The following is a 14,646-nucleotide window of genomic DNA, read 5'->3' as shown; positions in this document are numbered from 1 at the left end:
GAAACGTAGTTTATATAACAAACTATCATTATTTTTTCCTGTAGAATTCCACCTTGAAATATTCGCACATCATTAAGGAACACCCTGTATATGTAAGTCAATTATACACACGATGTATAAAATTTTAAATTAATATTCTTCTCTAAAAACCTCTCACTTCTTTCACGATTACGATTGAGTTTTCTTTGCAATAAGAAATGTATTTTTTATTCCATCGAGATATATTTGCATAACGAAAGTACTGCTTCGAAATCGCAATTTTTACCCCATTTTACTAAATCTGGAAACATCGTATGTATCTATTCGAAGACCGATCAGCTGTAGCTTTACAAAAAGCAGGTAGTACCGATATCACTTGGTAGATGATTCACTCGTACTTTACCCCGACGATGAACAAGATCGTTGTAGTGCGCGCTGTGTTAATAACCTGGATATTCGGGTTTTCTTTTGTTCTAACGCCTCATGAGATACACTCACTAAGGCGTGGATATCCACGCCTTAGTGAGTGAAAGTGAGCGGCATTTGACAGCAATTTTGACGTGAAATTAGATGTTGCTGAAGTGAGCCTGGCTCACACTTTTGGAACTCGGGAACGGGTCCCGCTTGTTGTTTCGTGTTGTTTTCTGTTAAGTTTTGTCAGGTCAATGAGAATTTTAGTTGAAAGTCGAAATTATTTGTAATTTTCTAACTTGATGACATCACAATTAGACATAACAAATGACGTACTAAAATGTAAAAATTGAAAAATCTTATAGAATGATGTATCACTTAATTCCTTTTACCATTTAAGCTATTTAAGAGTGTGCCCTGCGGAGTAGAAGATTGAAAGAAGCGCAGTAAATTCTACATAAAAATTGTCCCCCCCCCCCCCTCATAAGAAAATAGATGTGCTCTGGCGATAAAAAAAAAATTCTTATTTGAAGATAATACGAGCGGAAAGTTTTCAAATTGACACCCTGTATAACTCGCATAGTCAGATGAGTATCTAATCTGAGACATCCGCTATTTCATTCGTTAACCGTATAACCCAACATTAAAAGATGTACCTGAAGAATTATACTAAGAAACACAAATTACATACAAAGAGATTGATTTCACTCAAATGATCATTCCCATAATTATGAGACGTCATTATTACCCTTCAGACATCCCTTTCTGCTGGTGTCAAGGGTGAACAATCGGTTATTTATCGTTTGTTTTAACACGATTGTTTCGTGATATGCCAGCAGAACATTTAGCAGAAAAGTTTGATTGGCAAGCAGATCTCATGTATCAAACTCGAATGCCCTTTTGAGAGACAGCATTATTTCTCTTCGAGATTTACTGAATGGATTCCCCGAATAGTGGAATGTATCGACGCTTGCATAATTTATTGGTTTATGATAGGCATTTTTTTCTATATTACCCAATAGCATAGGAGTCATTGAGCTTTATTTAGCTTTATCAAATTAGTGGGGAGATCCAGCCATTATTATCAAATTTCCTATTTAAATTCCAGGATATAAGTGGGCGAGACTCTTTAAAACCTAGAAATTAAATCCTATAGTTTCCGTTTTAAGCTATTTTCTTTGTGCTGAACATGTACCTCGTCGGAATGTCGATTAAAAGTTAAAATTACTTTGTTTTGCAGCGCGTTGCAAACTTCTGACGGTTTAATATTCTACGTGATTCTGATAACTCTTAGAAGTATTTAAATTGTCGAAGAAATAAACTTAGGTTTCCTATGGTTGGGTTCCACTGAACGCTAGACATTCGTTTGCCGAATGAAACGTTTTTATTGGTCACGTATATTAATTTATGTTCTAAATTTGACTCTTGCACAAAAAATGAAAAACTGTTTGGATTTCATTATTACAGATCGACCCCATATGCAAATTTTCCGCGATACTGTAATCTCACCATATATGGGAGGCATGATCGGAAACTTTATTGACGAAATATTCCTTTGCCTTCCCAGAATGGAAAGTTTCAATTTATTAAAGTCGGAATTATTACGTTAAGGTCAGGCGAAGAATATAAATTACTGGCAATAAGGGTTGAAATACATTCGGGCAAGACAGATTCGCACGTACAAAAGAAAAAATAATATTGGGCTTGGTTTTATTGCCCCCTGTGGAGGCTTTCAGGTTTAGTAGGCCCCAGAAGAGGCCCGCATTGAAGCCCTTCGGTTTTTTTTTTAATTGCACCTTAGTAGTGAACAATGGAAGCATTGTAATAAAAATCGAACTATTCGTAACTCAGACGACGAAATCATTTGTCTGAGAGTTTCCTTTCTCGCGGGCTTCGTCAAGTAACAATAAATCCATTCCTCATGAACTATTTTCGCTTTTTTGCCTCGTAAGCTTCTTTTCAACTTCAGGTTCGCAGTTCTGTCGACAAATTTGTAAAACGAAACGACATTGTTAACCCTATTGCCGAATGCGCAGTTTTTAAATTGTCTGGAATACGGGAGTCATTAAAGTCTGGACTACCCATCAAGCTTCGACGGGAAGTGCCGCAAATAAAAAAGCGCAATTATTTTCTCCGGCTTTTTTGATAGTAGCTTAATTGACGGAAACTTTTTATTTTCCATTTTCGCGTTTTGTGACATTTTTGCAAAATTCGCCAATAAAGGTTTTTCGGGTGTTTCCTAAGGAAGAGCAGTTATTTGCATGACTTTAGTTGTGGTTAAATTTTAAACTTGAACTGTTGTTTTAAATACCCTGTACGATTATTATTATAATCGATAATGGTCACAATTCTTTGGCCGCTTCGAAACTCAGATATTGTTAAGTTGTTTTAGTTTTATAAGCATATCCATTTATACTATCATTTTCTTATAAAACCTCCATTTTTTTAAAACCCGTGTAACTTTATACCTGCTTACCACACTATACCACTTAACACACTCGCGTAATTGCCGTCTTGGGCTGCAACTCGTGAGCAACACTTCAGACCTGTGTCTTAAAAGTTTGTAGGAAAAATTACCAATCCTAAATATTTGCTTATATTAAAATGATTTATTTCACTAGTGAATACATCAGTGATGCGATTAAAATATAAAATCTTAAAACTCTATTTAAATATTATACATCTTATTATTTAATAATACTTTACAAATAATAAATAAAGTGTCTAGCGGAAAAATGCTACAAGAATATTGCAAGACATATTTGTACTTAGTCTAACTTAAAGAATTATCAGCATTTTCCACAATACAGCAACTATACAATAAATAATTTGGCTAATAAAACGCAGGGTATTTTATATTTTGATTTCGTTTGGGGCAGGTGAGCTAACAGGTTCCTAAAATCCCGCTTGACCACCGTTAGAGAAGCTTACTTTATTTTCGGTCTTACTTATCAACCAAAATAATCACCGATTAGAAGCAACAACACATTTTCAAAAACTTCTTATATTTTTTCAAATGAAAATTCGATATCCACACAGATATTTGTTTACATGTTTTGCTCCTGCTTGTAAACATCGTGATAAGCATTACGGATTAGTGCGTAAGGGAAACACGACTCTAATAAATCCATAGTCAAGAACGGAGACTCCTGTACAATTTGATCCAACAACAAATACACTGATTCCCTATTTCGCACCGCCTCTTTGTCGGCCTCCTGACCTAACCTTAACAAACTAGAGGAGGCCAAGGCCAAAAATTCCTTCATGCGGTCCTCAATATCATCCCGTCCACAAATCGTGAATAGAGCTCCGAAGATGTGATTCACAGCCAAAGCCATGCAATGAATGTTATTCGTATGACCTTCTAGAGAAGCTCTATAGAAGGATTGATCTGATCTCGCCAACTTTGGAATGGATACTGCGACAAATACCATTAGAAGACACACTAAAAGGTGCTCGTTTTCGCCTTCGGTTTCAGTCTTTTGTAATTTTAACGCTGATATCAACGTTGGGTCTACTTTGCAATTTAAACCGGCTGCAGAGGACATGTCGCTGACTACTTTCATGGGATCCCCACTGGGAAGATGATGACGAAAATCTAATATGGAACTCAACAAAAATGGAATTCGTTGTTCTAGAACGTCAGTCAAACAGGATTGAGCCAATTGTCTAAAACTCAGAATTACTCCTACTATGGTCATTCGCTGCAACACGTTGTCTACATTAGAAAGCCTCTTAAATTGCTCCTTCATCACTTCTGGTTTATCAAAATTAGTCCGCAGCTGCAGAAGAACGTCCTTATTAATATCAGCAAGTTTTTTTAGTTCCACCACTTGACTGGCAATGTGCCACATTAAAGTTTCGCTCAACTGCTTCATCCCGTACGGGCCGATTAGCTCTGCCAATGCTTTAAGCTCATTTACGTCCGAATACTCTTCAGGGTTAAAAGGAATCGTCCCCTCCATTGTGAGACTCACAAACGATCTTTGGTTCATGGAGAAAATTATATTCCCAGCACTAACTCTTCGCAATAAAACTTCAGAGTACCATTGCGTGTAAAGAGAGGCGATTGTTTTCTCTCCATGACTATCCATGGCTTGCGTCTGCTGTAACAAGCAATTATTGAACACCCTAGTGATATCTATATGAACGTAATTTTCCACGGTTTGTAGGACATTCATGTATGACCTTACACACACCAACAATTCAGAGGGTTTGGCAATCTCGTGGGTGTCTTGGCTATACATGACCATCCCAACCAAAGCTTTAGCAAAGCGATTTTCCAGGTGCTGGTGTAAATACTCCCGAGGGGCAAAGGTGTACTCCCAAACATTAATATTTGAAAAATAGTTTATAGCGTAGCACAGTTCAGTCAAGGCCATATGTAGCTTATCCATTGTGGTCAAATTCTCTCTAGTCTTCCTATAACTCTCCTTGCCCGGCTTTTCAAATTCTATAGCATTCTTCTTGTTCTTCTCCTTTTTCTTCCTATTAATCTGTTGCGAAATCAACTGAGCGCAATTCTTGGGTAATAACTTATCACTCATCTTACACTGCGCATCGCAAATAGCCGTAATAATATTCTTCGCCTCTTTCGCCATTTCATCCAGAAACATATTAACAACAGAAAGACTACGTTCTCTAATATGGTGCCGTTCTTCCGGGCAAAGTTCGTGAGTGCAATGTTGGAAGTGGCTACAAATTGACGGAAAGGCAACAATGTAACGATTCTGAGCAGGGAATTCTAGACACATGTGAAACTGGTCTTCAAAAATCCTGCTGTAGAAACAAAAAATCGATAGGTCTGAAGTTTCCCTAAGCATCTCGTCCAGGTTATCCACCATCTTAGTGTGGAACTGGATCATGTCCATTAAAGGTCCCAAAACTTTAAAATCCATAAGCCGCAGTTTGGACTGCTGAGTGGACGTGTATGCTTGCAACCTGAACCAGTCCAGTCTGAAGGCAAAGAAATTAAAGGTTTCATTTTCTTCAACTTGCTTTACAGACAAACTGGATATGGTGTTGCATAGGGAGGATAAAATAATAGCTTCGTCCTCGGGGCAGTTTTGAAGCTTTTGTATTTGCTCCTTCAGGCACAAAGCGTCGAAATGAGATAAATATTGAACGTAGTACCTTTGCATTACTTGACTGTACTTTCTGATAAGAACCCGTAGGTCTTCCATGTGAAAAAGCAATTCTGGAAGGTGGCGATCCACAAGGTCTTCTGTTGATTTTCCTGAAAGAAATGCATTTTGATAAAAATGCAATAACTTATTTAGTTAACAAATCAATTAATACTTAAGTTCAAGATTAAGTTATTTAACAGAAACTAGATCACAGGTGTGACATTTGCATGTTTCTCCAACGACTCACATCAGATTATAAAATTTTTTGGGTACGTGATAATATGGTTCCTAACGCCATTCATCCAGCACAGCATTTTTCTTTCAGTGGATCACTATCGATTTTGCTCAACTCTTAATTGTAGCTGTTGCTAATTTAATATTGGACTCGTTACTTAAATGTGATTTTTGCAAACTTCTCAATGGATTCTTTTTCTTTTGGTTGCATGGACTCGGCGTGTTAAGTTAGGCGAAGATTTAACTGACGATAAGGCACTAATTTTAGATTAAAAGAAAATTTCTATGTTTCACTTATTAAACAAAACTACCAGTAATAGTAAATGATCACAAGGTTCCGATTTATGTCTTGTTCAATACATTGTTAATGCTTTATTGACCTTGACAAAGACATCACCAACCAATGTCTTTGTCAAGGCTAACCTGTTAAGTGTGTGTAGCAGGGATCTGAAGGGCCGATTAAAAGTAATTACTTCTTTTTCATTTTTTGATAAGATTGAGGAATAAATAATGGTTTCTGTTTGTCAGAATCTATGTAACAGATGTTATTGCAGATATACCTACAATACTTGAGCGCAGAACTAAAATAAATATATGGATCACCAATGACTTTTTACCTTTAGTTTTATGTTGAGGAGGATTGTCATGATGCCGCAACAGCCACAACACTTCATCCCTAGAGTAAGATAGTCCCATGAAAACCATCAAAGCTTTAGGACCAAGTAGTCCTGGTTGGTCAACAAAAATTAGGCCTAATTCCTTCAATGCTGTGCGCAAGAATTTTCTTCTTTCGCGATGATTGTAGCCCGCCTTCTGAACAGCTTGTTGATAAGCATCTTTGATGTCTGTTATTCTTTTTCCATATCCTGCATAAAAAAAATCTTTTTCTTTAGTAGTTGTCTAAAAACTTTTTAAAATACATAAAGCAAATTGTACAACAGGAATACATGAAATATAAGACATGCAGTAAATGTTACCTAGAAACATAATTAAACAAAAAAAAATAAATTTAAAGAGATATATGAAATATTACATGCAAGTACAAGATTTGCGTACAGGATTAGAGAGAAATTACTGAGTAATTGATAACTGATTACCAAGCTGACTACTAACCTTTTAATGTATCTAAGTATGACCAAATGTATTGATGAATGTGTAAAACTTCATCTCTGAATAACGGCAAAACCCAAAAACTCTCTAAGGCATTCAAGAGCAATTTATTATAATGATCCTGCCTTGCATCTAACAATACTGTATGAATCAACATTATTCCAAACACTATCCATCTCTCTAGTGTTTCAATTGACAAGAACTCACAACTCATTTTATCTGAATGTACTGGCTTCAGCAGCACTGATGGGTTGCCTACCAAACTTAACTTTTGATCAGCTCTCCACTGATCAGCAGTAACATTTCTCGGCACATAAATTGGAATTAGAGAATATAAAGCTTGACTTAATAGCTTTGAATGGGGCACAAATTCCTCTGACAGTTTCTTTAGTGGCACATCATAATCCATTATCATGGATCCTAGGCGAGGAAAACTTGTATCTGCTGATCCATGAACTATCTCATAAGCAGCATTGAAAAGCCCTAACACAGCCTTTCTATCCTCTACACGTGACAGAAGAACCATCAGTGAAACATAAATAGTTACCAAGTCTAAATAATTCTTAGTTAAGTCAAAATTAATAGAGATATCTAGCTCAACTTGAAATGCATCTAGGGTTGTCAATAGTTCACATACATGGTCCTTAAAATCCAATAAATCCACAAACGTGTAGTAATATAAGGAAAGGGATTTGATTATCTCATTTCGGAGGCCATGAATAGGGGTTAAACTCTTTGAATCCAAATTCGGAAATCTTCGGACTATACTCTTGATCGAGGACTCTAAATTTTTGTCGGAGAGAAATCCGGGCTTTGACTTTGCGTCCCCACAAGCCTTTTTAATGTTGTATATCCTGGTAAGCATTCCAACTCCTCTATCATTCAGGATTATTAATTTTTCAGCGAGTTTTCGCTCAGATTGACTCATCTGACGCGACATTTTTCAGAATTATCACTACAAGTAACTAGAGGTATTAGTATTGTGAAACCTTTAGATCAAAAAGGTTTTTAGAAAATAAAAACACTCCCATTTCCCATGTTCGCAATAAGAAAAATATTTCGCAGGTGACATATGTCAAAAATATGAAGATTGACATTATGAAACGAAGCTTGTTTGAAATATAGGTGTTTTCAAATTAGTTCGAATAAATGGAGTTGTAGAGGAACTTTAGACGTTTAAAACTGAAGGCGTAGTAGGGCACTCTATCAATCGATCATTAAATTGTGGAGATTAGCAATAGAGCGAATATACAATTGACCCCAAAAGCTATAAAGAAAAAATTAAATACTATGTTTATGTATTCATAGAAACAGCAAAACTCAATAGTGATCCATACTAAAGTTTTTCTAAGCTGAATCATCGACATATATATGTCATTGCGCTTTAACATGTAAGAAAAGCACAAGTTAGCAAGCAAGCAAAAATTAAATTAGCATAATTCGTGATTTCAATTTTTATACAGAGTGTTCGGAAAAATCGTGTCATAAAGTCTAAAAGTTATAGAGAAGGTAAAAATAAGTCAAGTAATTCATATAAAAAAAATCCTTAGCAGCATTCGTTGCCAAGTTATTAGTTCTCAAAGTAAGAAGTTAAAAAAAGTAATTTGCTCTAAATTTTAAAAAATTATCATGGTGACAATGAAAGTTGGATGGTTTAAAGACCTCATAGTCTTGCTTATTTTTATATGTTTCTTATACAGGGAAAGCCAAAATTTCTCATTTAAACGCATTTATCTTTTTAGTGAGTTGACGAAATAAGTATTTTTTTATAACTTGATTTTTCCATAATTTTCCTACAAAAACAGTATCTTGGTTTAATCGATATCTTGTACTGTTTTTGAGAAAATTGTATTTTATTAACAACATTCACCCATGCATGCTAACAATTTCAAATCAAATGAAATAGCAGTGTATTATATAAAATGGTATGTATTGCAGCTAAAGTTATAACAATATTCACGTCAACATTTAATGTCATCAACATAAGTTAGTTCAATTATATCTTAGACCTTAATAACGAGGAATATGCAGATATGCATCTAATGTTCGGACTTTCAGAAGTTAATACTCTCGAAGCTTCTGTCTTGCAGTCCAAGATGCTATGTTAAACATTCTTGATTACTTTAGCTGTAAATCATACCATTTTTTAAATAATAAATTGCTATTTAATTTAATTTTTAGCGCGTATGAATAATAAAATGCAGTTTTCTGAAAAACGATACAAGATATCGATTAAAGCAAGATATAACTTTTTTTGTAGGAAAAGTATGAAAAAGTCAATATACGAAACAAAACTGATTTCGTTAACTCACTAAAAAAATTTATGAGTTTCAATGAGCAATTTTGACTTCACCAGTGTAAGGAAGATATGAAACATCTGTTTACATACGAAAATAAGAATGATTATGAGTTATTAAAGCTACCCCACTCTCATTGTTACTATGATAATTGTTCTAATATTAAAGCAAAAATACTTATTTTTACTTCTTACTTGGAGACCGAATAACTTGATAACGAATGCCGCCAAGAATATTTTAGCCTTCTCTATAACTCTTAGTGTTTATGGCAGGACCTTTCCGGACACCCTGTACATCTTCATTATACTGTGTACGGCGCAGGTACCAAGTGTTTTTAGAACCAATAGTACTCAACCGTTTACAATCGAAGGGTGGTGCTTCAACAAGCATTTCATTCTTTGGCTCAAAGCATTTTATTATTTTTCAGTTGTCTCCATGAAGTCGTGAGCAGACGTTAGAACATCGAATATGTGTTTATGATTATTCTGTTAGGAGTGGTGACTGCAGTTCAACGTGAGGTTTGTCGCAGATTCGATATAACCACTTTTTTAATGTCTGAATTACAAAGAAGAGATAGGCAAAAGTGGTGGTTTCAACAAGATGGGTCAACGGCACTGTCTGAGTGTCAATGGCTGTTCTTTGCCGCTTGTTTCCCAACCATCTCTTTTCCAGATTTGACAACATTTTATAGCATCCTTGATCGCTTGACCTTCCCTTATGTGATTTCCTTTTATGGGGTTATCTGAAGGCACATGTCTACGAGGCTAAGCTTGGTATATTAAAAGAATCAAAAGAAGCAATCCGACATTAAATCACAGAAGTCAATGGCACCCGCTGGAACGTCTTTAACATTGCGTCAACGAGAACGAACAGCACATGCAAGATAAAACTTTCTGTCCATGATTATATAATGCTACGTTTGCGACCATGCTGTTATAATAAAAAAAAAACAAAGTATATATCAAAAACTTACGATTCTATGATTATTTCAAAACATTCGATTCCTGTGCGGCACCCTGTATTATTAAGCGAACCTCCGCATGACATGAATTACTCAAATTAACATTTGTTTCCGTCTGATGTCTGACATTGATTGAAATGTTTTCTATTGTTTTTGTGGCATAAATTCCTTGCGTATGGTCGTAGCAACTTACTTACAGCCAGTTCTTGTGCTAGAGAATTTTGGGGATTAAAGAAAAGACGTAAAAAGGCTTTACTTATACTTAATTGTATCCATCGGCTTTCGATTTTTTTCCATTATAAAGGAAGCATGATTTAACTTGGAAATCTTCCTTTTAGACGATCACTAGGGTAATACAATAAAGCACATGAGTAAAGGCCCTATAATTCTGCCTTTTGAGACCTTTCTCTCTCCGAAATCCGTCTGTTTACACTTTACGTAGACACCTTCCGCTCTCTCCATAAAAGATAGTATTCTATTTGAGAGTAAGGAGTTCCTTTACGAAGCAAGATGGCTTTGAAAATCCTTCATGGTACTCTGCAAACAATAGTATGATGGTACCATTTCCGTACTGATGTATGAAAAGCAGCTATGCTATGCATTCACTATATTTTCTATTGAAAAAACAATATAGGCAATGTAATTGATGACGAGCATGATTATCAAATAGATCTCATAAATTAAGAGTAAAACAGACAAATATTCGTATAAAAACAACTATTTTATTTCCTTATTTACATAAAATATCATTTATACAGTACCAGTTACAAGAGAATAGCGTCAAATATATTTTGATATACTAGACTTCTATGTGGATAAAGTCAAACAGTTTGTTCCAGTTGCGTAATCCTTGCGTTTTTTTTTTCGAATAATCGTCATATCACATTTCCAAAGAAGTTAACAATAAATAGTACAATACGCTTTTACCCAATACAAAAATACCGTTATTTTACGAAGGGTTTCCGTTTTAAAAATTAATGAGATCCGAAAAGAAATCTGCACAAATTTTACAGACAATGTTTGTTACAAGTTTTGTAATAATTATGATACATGAAAACTTTAATTACAATTTATCGCAGCGGCTGATTAGACAGCAAAGTGCATGAAAGGTTATTAACGGTTAGAAATCAAAATTCAACCGCCACATTATAATACACATCACTATAGAAAATATCATATCTGCAACGTTTGGTCGTTTCAATTCAAAGAATACATTGTTATGAGGTACTGGTAGTTACGGTGATATACATACAAGGTAATATATTTTCAATATTGAAATTCGCGTTTAAAACAAGTTTCTTATTGGCGTAATAAATAATCTAATAAAACAATAATGACTATGTATGTATAAAAAAATAAACTGACTGGATATTTGGTGCATCATCAATGGCAAAGGTGGGTTAATACGATTGCTATGTTCGTATAAAATATTGGCAATGATCGTAACACGTTTGATCTAGACGTAGGGATAAAACCATTCAAAAAGTGTAAAAACCCGGCATTATGCCACGGAATAACAAGAAAACGGACAACGTTCACAATTTAAAACCTACAAAAATGGAATCTTGAACAAGAAATCAGCCTTGTCTCCAAGTAAGCTAAAACAATATCTTACCGTATTTAATACAGCTGACATCAAAGAACTCTCAAAGATTTACAAATTATTTCTTAAGGTTAAAAATTAGAAGCTGCTAATTAATGGCAAAAGGACCAGAGGGTTTTTTATTCCTTAGCTTCAGAATTTCGTTGGTTGCTTGAACGAGGACGTCTAAGGACCGTTCTTCAATGTCTAATTACGGAATAATGGACAAACAGCTACAAGTAAGGACCCATGCATATGAAACAACTGCACAACAAACAGAGATCCATTTGACTAATTGTTACCCTTGGCTGTAAGTTACTTCACATGCAGCTTACCAGAGTATTGAAAATCCGACCCTTAATGACATTAAGACAGAAAACTGTGAAATGAATAGACAACCAAATGCAACGGATTAGAATGGAAAAATGTACAAATAATTTTTTGGGGACATTTTTCTTCACAAACTTATTGGAAAAATAAGATGATTCTCCGAAATGGGTGAATTTCTTGAATAAAACATGTTAAAAGAGGACAAATAATATTAAACGTCCCAAAGATTGGTGTTAACAGTATATCAATCAGTAAGTAACCAAACATGCTGGGGCACAAAATACCCTCTAGTCCTTTAATTTTCACCCGCTTTACACCACCTAAAACGGAATCTTATTTGCACTAAATTGAGAGAGAATCAAGTTTTTTTTGTTCAATCACAGAACACATGTTGGCTAACACTTCTTACGTACCACTGGTCACACGTTGGCATTAAAACATCCATTTAGCAAAAAGAAAAATAGAGATCAACCAATAATCTATATACATACCCATTCAGACTTGCGACGAAGTGATATAACACAAGTTCGCTAAGAAAACTAACATTTTTGCCAATGGAAATTGGACCTGAACTAGGGCTGGCTGGTTCGAAAATCGTCTGCCATCTATAAACGTTACTGTAAAACAGAAATTTCAACCCTTAACCGGCGATCTTAGGTAGCAGCTTCGCGTCCTGCCACTGAAGACATAATCGCGCTGACCCCCGGTCGAATGATGACCTCAGGGCTGGACACTCGTGGTTGTGTGCCGTTTGGAAGCTGCAGATTGCACATTGCCTCTTGACTTAAGTCGGCCTGCTGCAACCGATGCGGTGGCTCACTAGCCGCCGTTTCAAAATTCAAAGTAATGTTCGCCAACATGGGGGTACCTGGGTAATCGGGTGGTGGAGACACCCGAGGGGGAGCGGCAGAATTGCCCGTTCCTCCCTCGTCCTGTAAAAGTTACCAAACTGTTATACAAGGTGTTCGCGAAATAACTTTTGTAAATTTAGTCAATGAGTAAGAACATTATTTTAAACAAAAAAGTTCCTTACTTTGCTAAATTGCTTTTACCATTTTAAAATTACTTACAATAACATACGAATTATCGCAATAAATTTGAACTTTATAATTTATTTTAAATATATCATTAACGTTGACCAGTACCACAGGTAAATAAATAATATTTTATTTTTATAATGAGTGCCAAAATGTGGAAAATGAAAAGCGATGTATTACTTAATCCCTTTTACCATTTAAGATATTTGAGAGGATAGCTCGTGGATTAGAGAGTTGAAAAAGGCACAGTGAGTTCTACATAAAAATTAGTCTCTTAGATAACAAAATCAACGAATTTCGACGATAAAAAAAAATCTTTCCCGTTTTGACATAACAAGTGTGGAAAGTTTTAAAATTAACACCCTGTATGCTTAGTCATGTAAAATCGTTATCTATTAGAAAAACTAGTACAAAATGTATTTACCTTAAAGTGTGTCTATTTTGGCGACAAATAGTAAATGCAATTTTAACTTATTATGCGTCTGAGATTACCCTTAGAGTCTAAGTTCCGGTAGCGCTCTCAATAAAACGATATTTACTTATACACTTCGTGTTTGAACTTAATAATATGAAACGTACGCAATTTCGCCAGTATTCGGTTGAGCTTAGTTAGACACAAGAAATCAGTGAGCAAAAATGTTAATTGCCCGCACTTATCATCAATTGGAATTCCATAATATTAGAAACAACATACTGATTAAGTGTGGTTGCTAATATGACCTAAAGTACTTACTTTCTGTCAGACTTTATTTCTCATTTCGTAGGCTCCTGCATACTGGTAGTTTCCGGCAGAAGGTGGGGCGGTGGCTAAAGGAGTATAGTCTAGTTAAGTCAAGAGATAAAAAAAACCACGTTAGTCTCTGTGTGTTTTTCACATGCTTAGATGAACCTCTATGATCAACAAACATTATTGTCATGCAATAATAGAATATAGGCGAATAAAATGTTCTTAAATTTCGATACATTGTCGAAACAAAACCTATATCACAATTTAACATTCAGTGAATCGTTAAAGATCTGGCATAGAATTAATTTTGTTATAAAGAATGTTTCAAGTTATAAGCAAAAAAATCTATCAATTGATAATAAAAAGTTTGGGAACAACTCCAAATTTGAAAATGAATCAAAAACAAATTGATGCAAATAGCACACGCCGAAATACTGCATCCCTGATCCAATTATATGCCATCGTGAAGTATACACATTTTTTCTTTCATACCAAAATTTTCTTATTAGATTTCACTTACTAATTTTATTTTTAAATATTTATAAACTGTGAACGATATTTTCTTTGAAAAAAGCAGGTGTAATACTTATCTTCAACAGTTGATCAGCGAATAATGATTAAAATTTATCATTTCCCTTTCTTGAAGGATGTATACCTTGTCAACGGTTTGAAATAGGACTAAGCAATCCCAGATGATGTTTTTCAAAGAAAGCCATTCTAATATACGTAAATAAAAATGTTAAAAAAATGTTCAAAAGCAAATTCGACACTCGTATACCCTCGTATACTTGGTGAGGCAATTTGTTGGACACTGCATTTATGACACTTAATAATTCCCAAACTTTTTACTAA

General features: G+C 35.0%; 2 protein-coding genes across 5 annotated transcripts in view; both read right to left on the bottom strand.

The window, feature by feature from the left end:
- Window positions 1–2,977: 2,977 nt before the first annotated feature.
- On the bottom strand, window positions 2,978–7,910 carry Hem (Nck associated protein 1 Hem). The gene is made up of 3 exons (XM_066293969.1): window positions 6,864–7,910; window positions 6,368–6,616; window positions 2,978–5,626 (listed from the first exon to the last, which is right to left on the bottom strand). Exons 1-3 carry the CDS (start codon window positions 7,798–7,800, stop codon window positions 3,438–3,440), a joined length of 3,375 nt encoding a protein of 1,124 aa, XP_066150066.1. The 5' UTR covers window positions 7,801–7,910; the 3' UTR covers window positions 2,978–3,437.
- A 2,910-nt stretch (window positions 7,911–10,820) lies between these two features.
- kuz (zinc-dependent metalloprotease kuz) overlaps window positions 10,821–14,646 on the bottom strand; it is a 29,531-nt gene continuing 25,705 nt past the window's right edge. For 2 of the 4 annotated variants that reach the window (XM_066294002.1, XM_066294003.1), the window contains exons 14-15: window positions 13,801–13,889; window positions 10,821–12,962 (exon numbers count right to left, since the gene is read on the bottom strand). In XM_066294002.1, the coding sequence (XP_066150099.1) occupies window positions 13,807–13,889 (83 nt within the window). In that variant the 3' untranslated portion in view covers window positions 10,821–12,962; window positions 13,801–13,806. The remainder of the gene's footprint in view (window positions 12,963–13,800; window positions 13,890–14,646) is intronic. The other 2 variants (XM_066294004.1, XM_066294005.1) reach the window with 1 other exon arrangement.

Source organism: Euwallacea fornicatus, chromosome 20, assembly GCF_040115645.1.
Source record: "Euwallacea fornicatus isolate EFF26 chromosome 20, ASM4011564v1, whole genome shotgun sequence".
Lineage (NCBI taxonomy): Eukaryota > Metazoa > Arthropoda > Insecta > Coleoptera > Curculionidae > Euwallacea > Euwallacea fornicatus.
This window is presented reverse-complemented; position numbering and strand designations above follow the sequence as displayed.

Bases quoted from the DNA above. Each gene is read 5' to 3' on its own strand.
- Hem (XM_066293969.1), bottom strand. From the start codon at position 7,800: ATGTCGCGTCAGATGAGTCAATCTGAGCGAAAACTCGCTGAAAAATTA. The intron at 6,617-6,863 runs GTTAGTAGTCAG...TTTTTTATGCAG, and splicing joins ATACTTAGATACATTAAAAG to GATATGGAAAAAGAATAACA. The intron at 5,627-6,367 runs GTAAAAAGTCAT...CATTTCTTTCAG, and splicing joins TCCTCAACATAAAACTAAAG to GAAAATCAACAGAAGACCTT.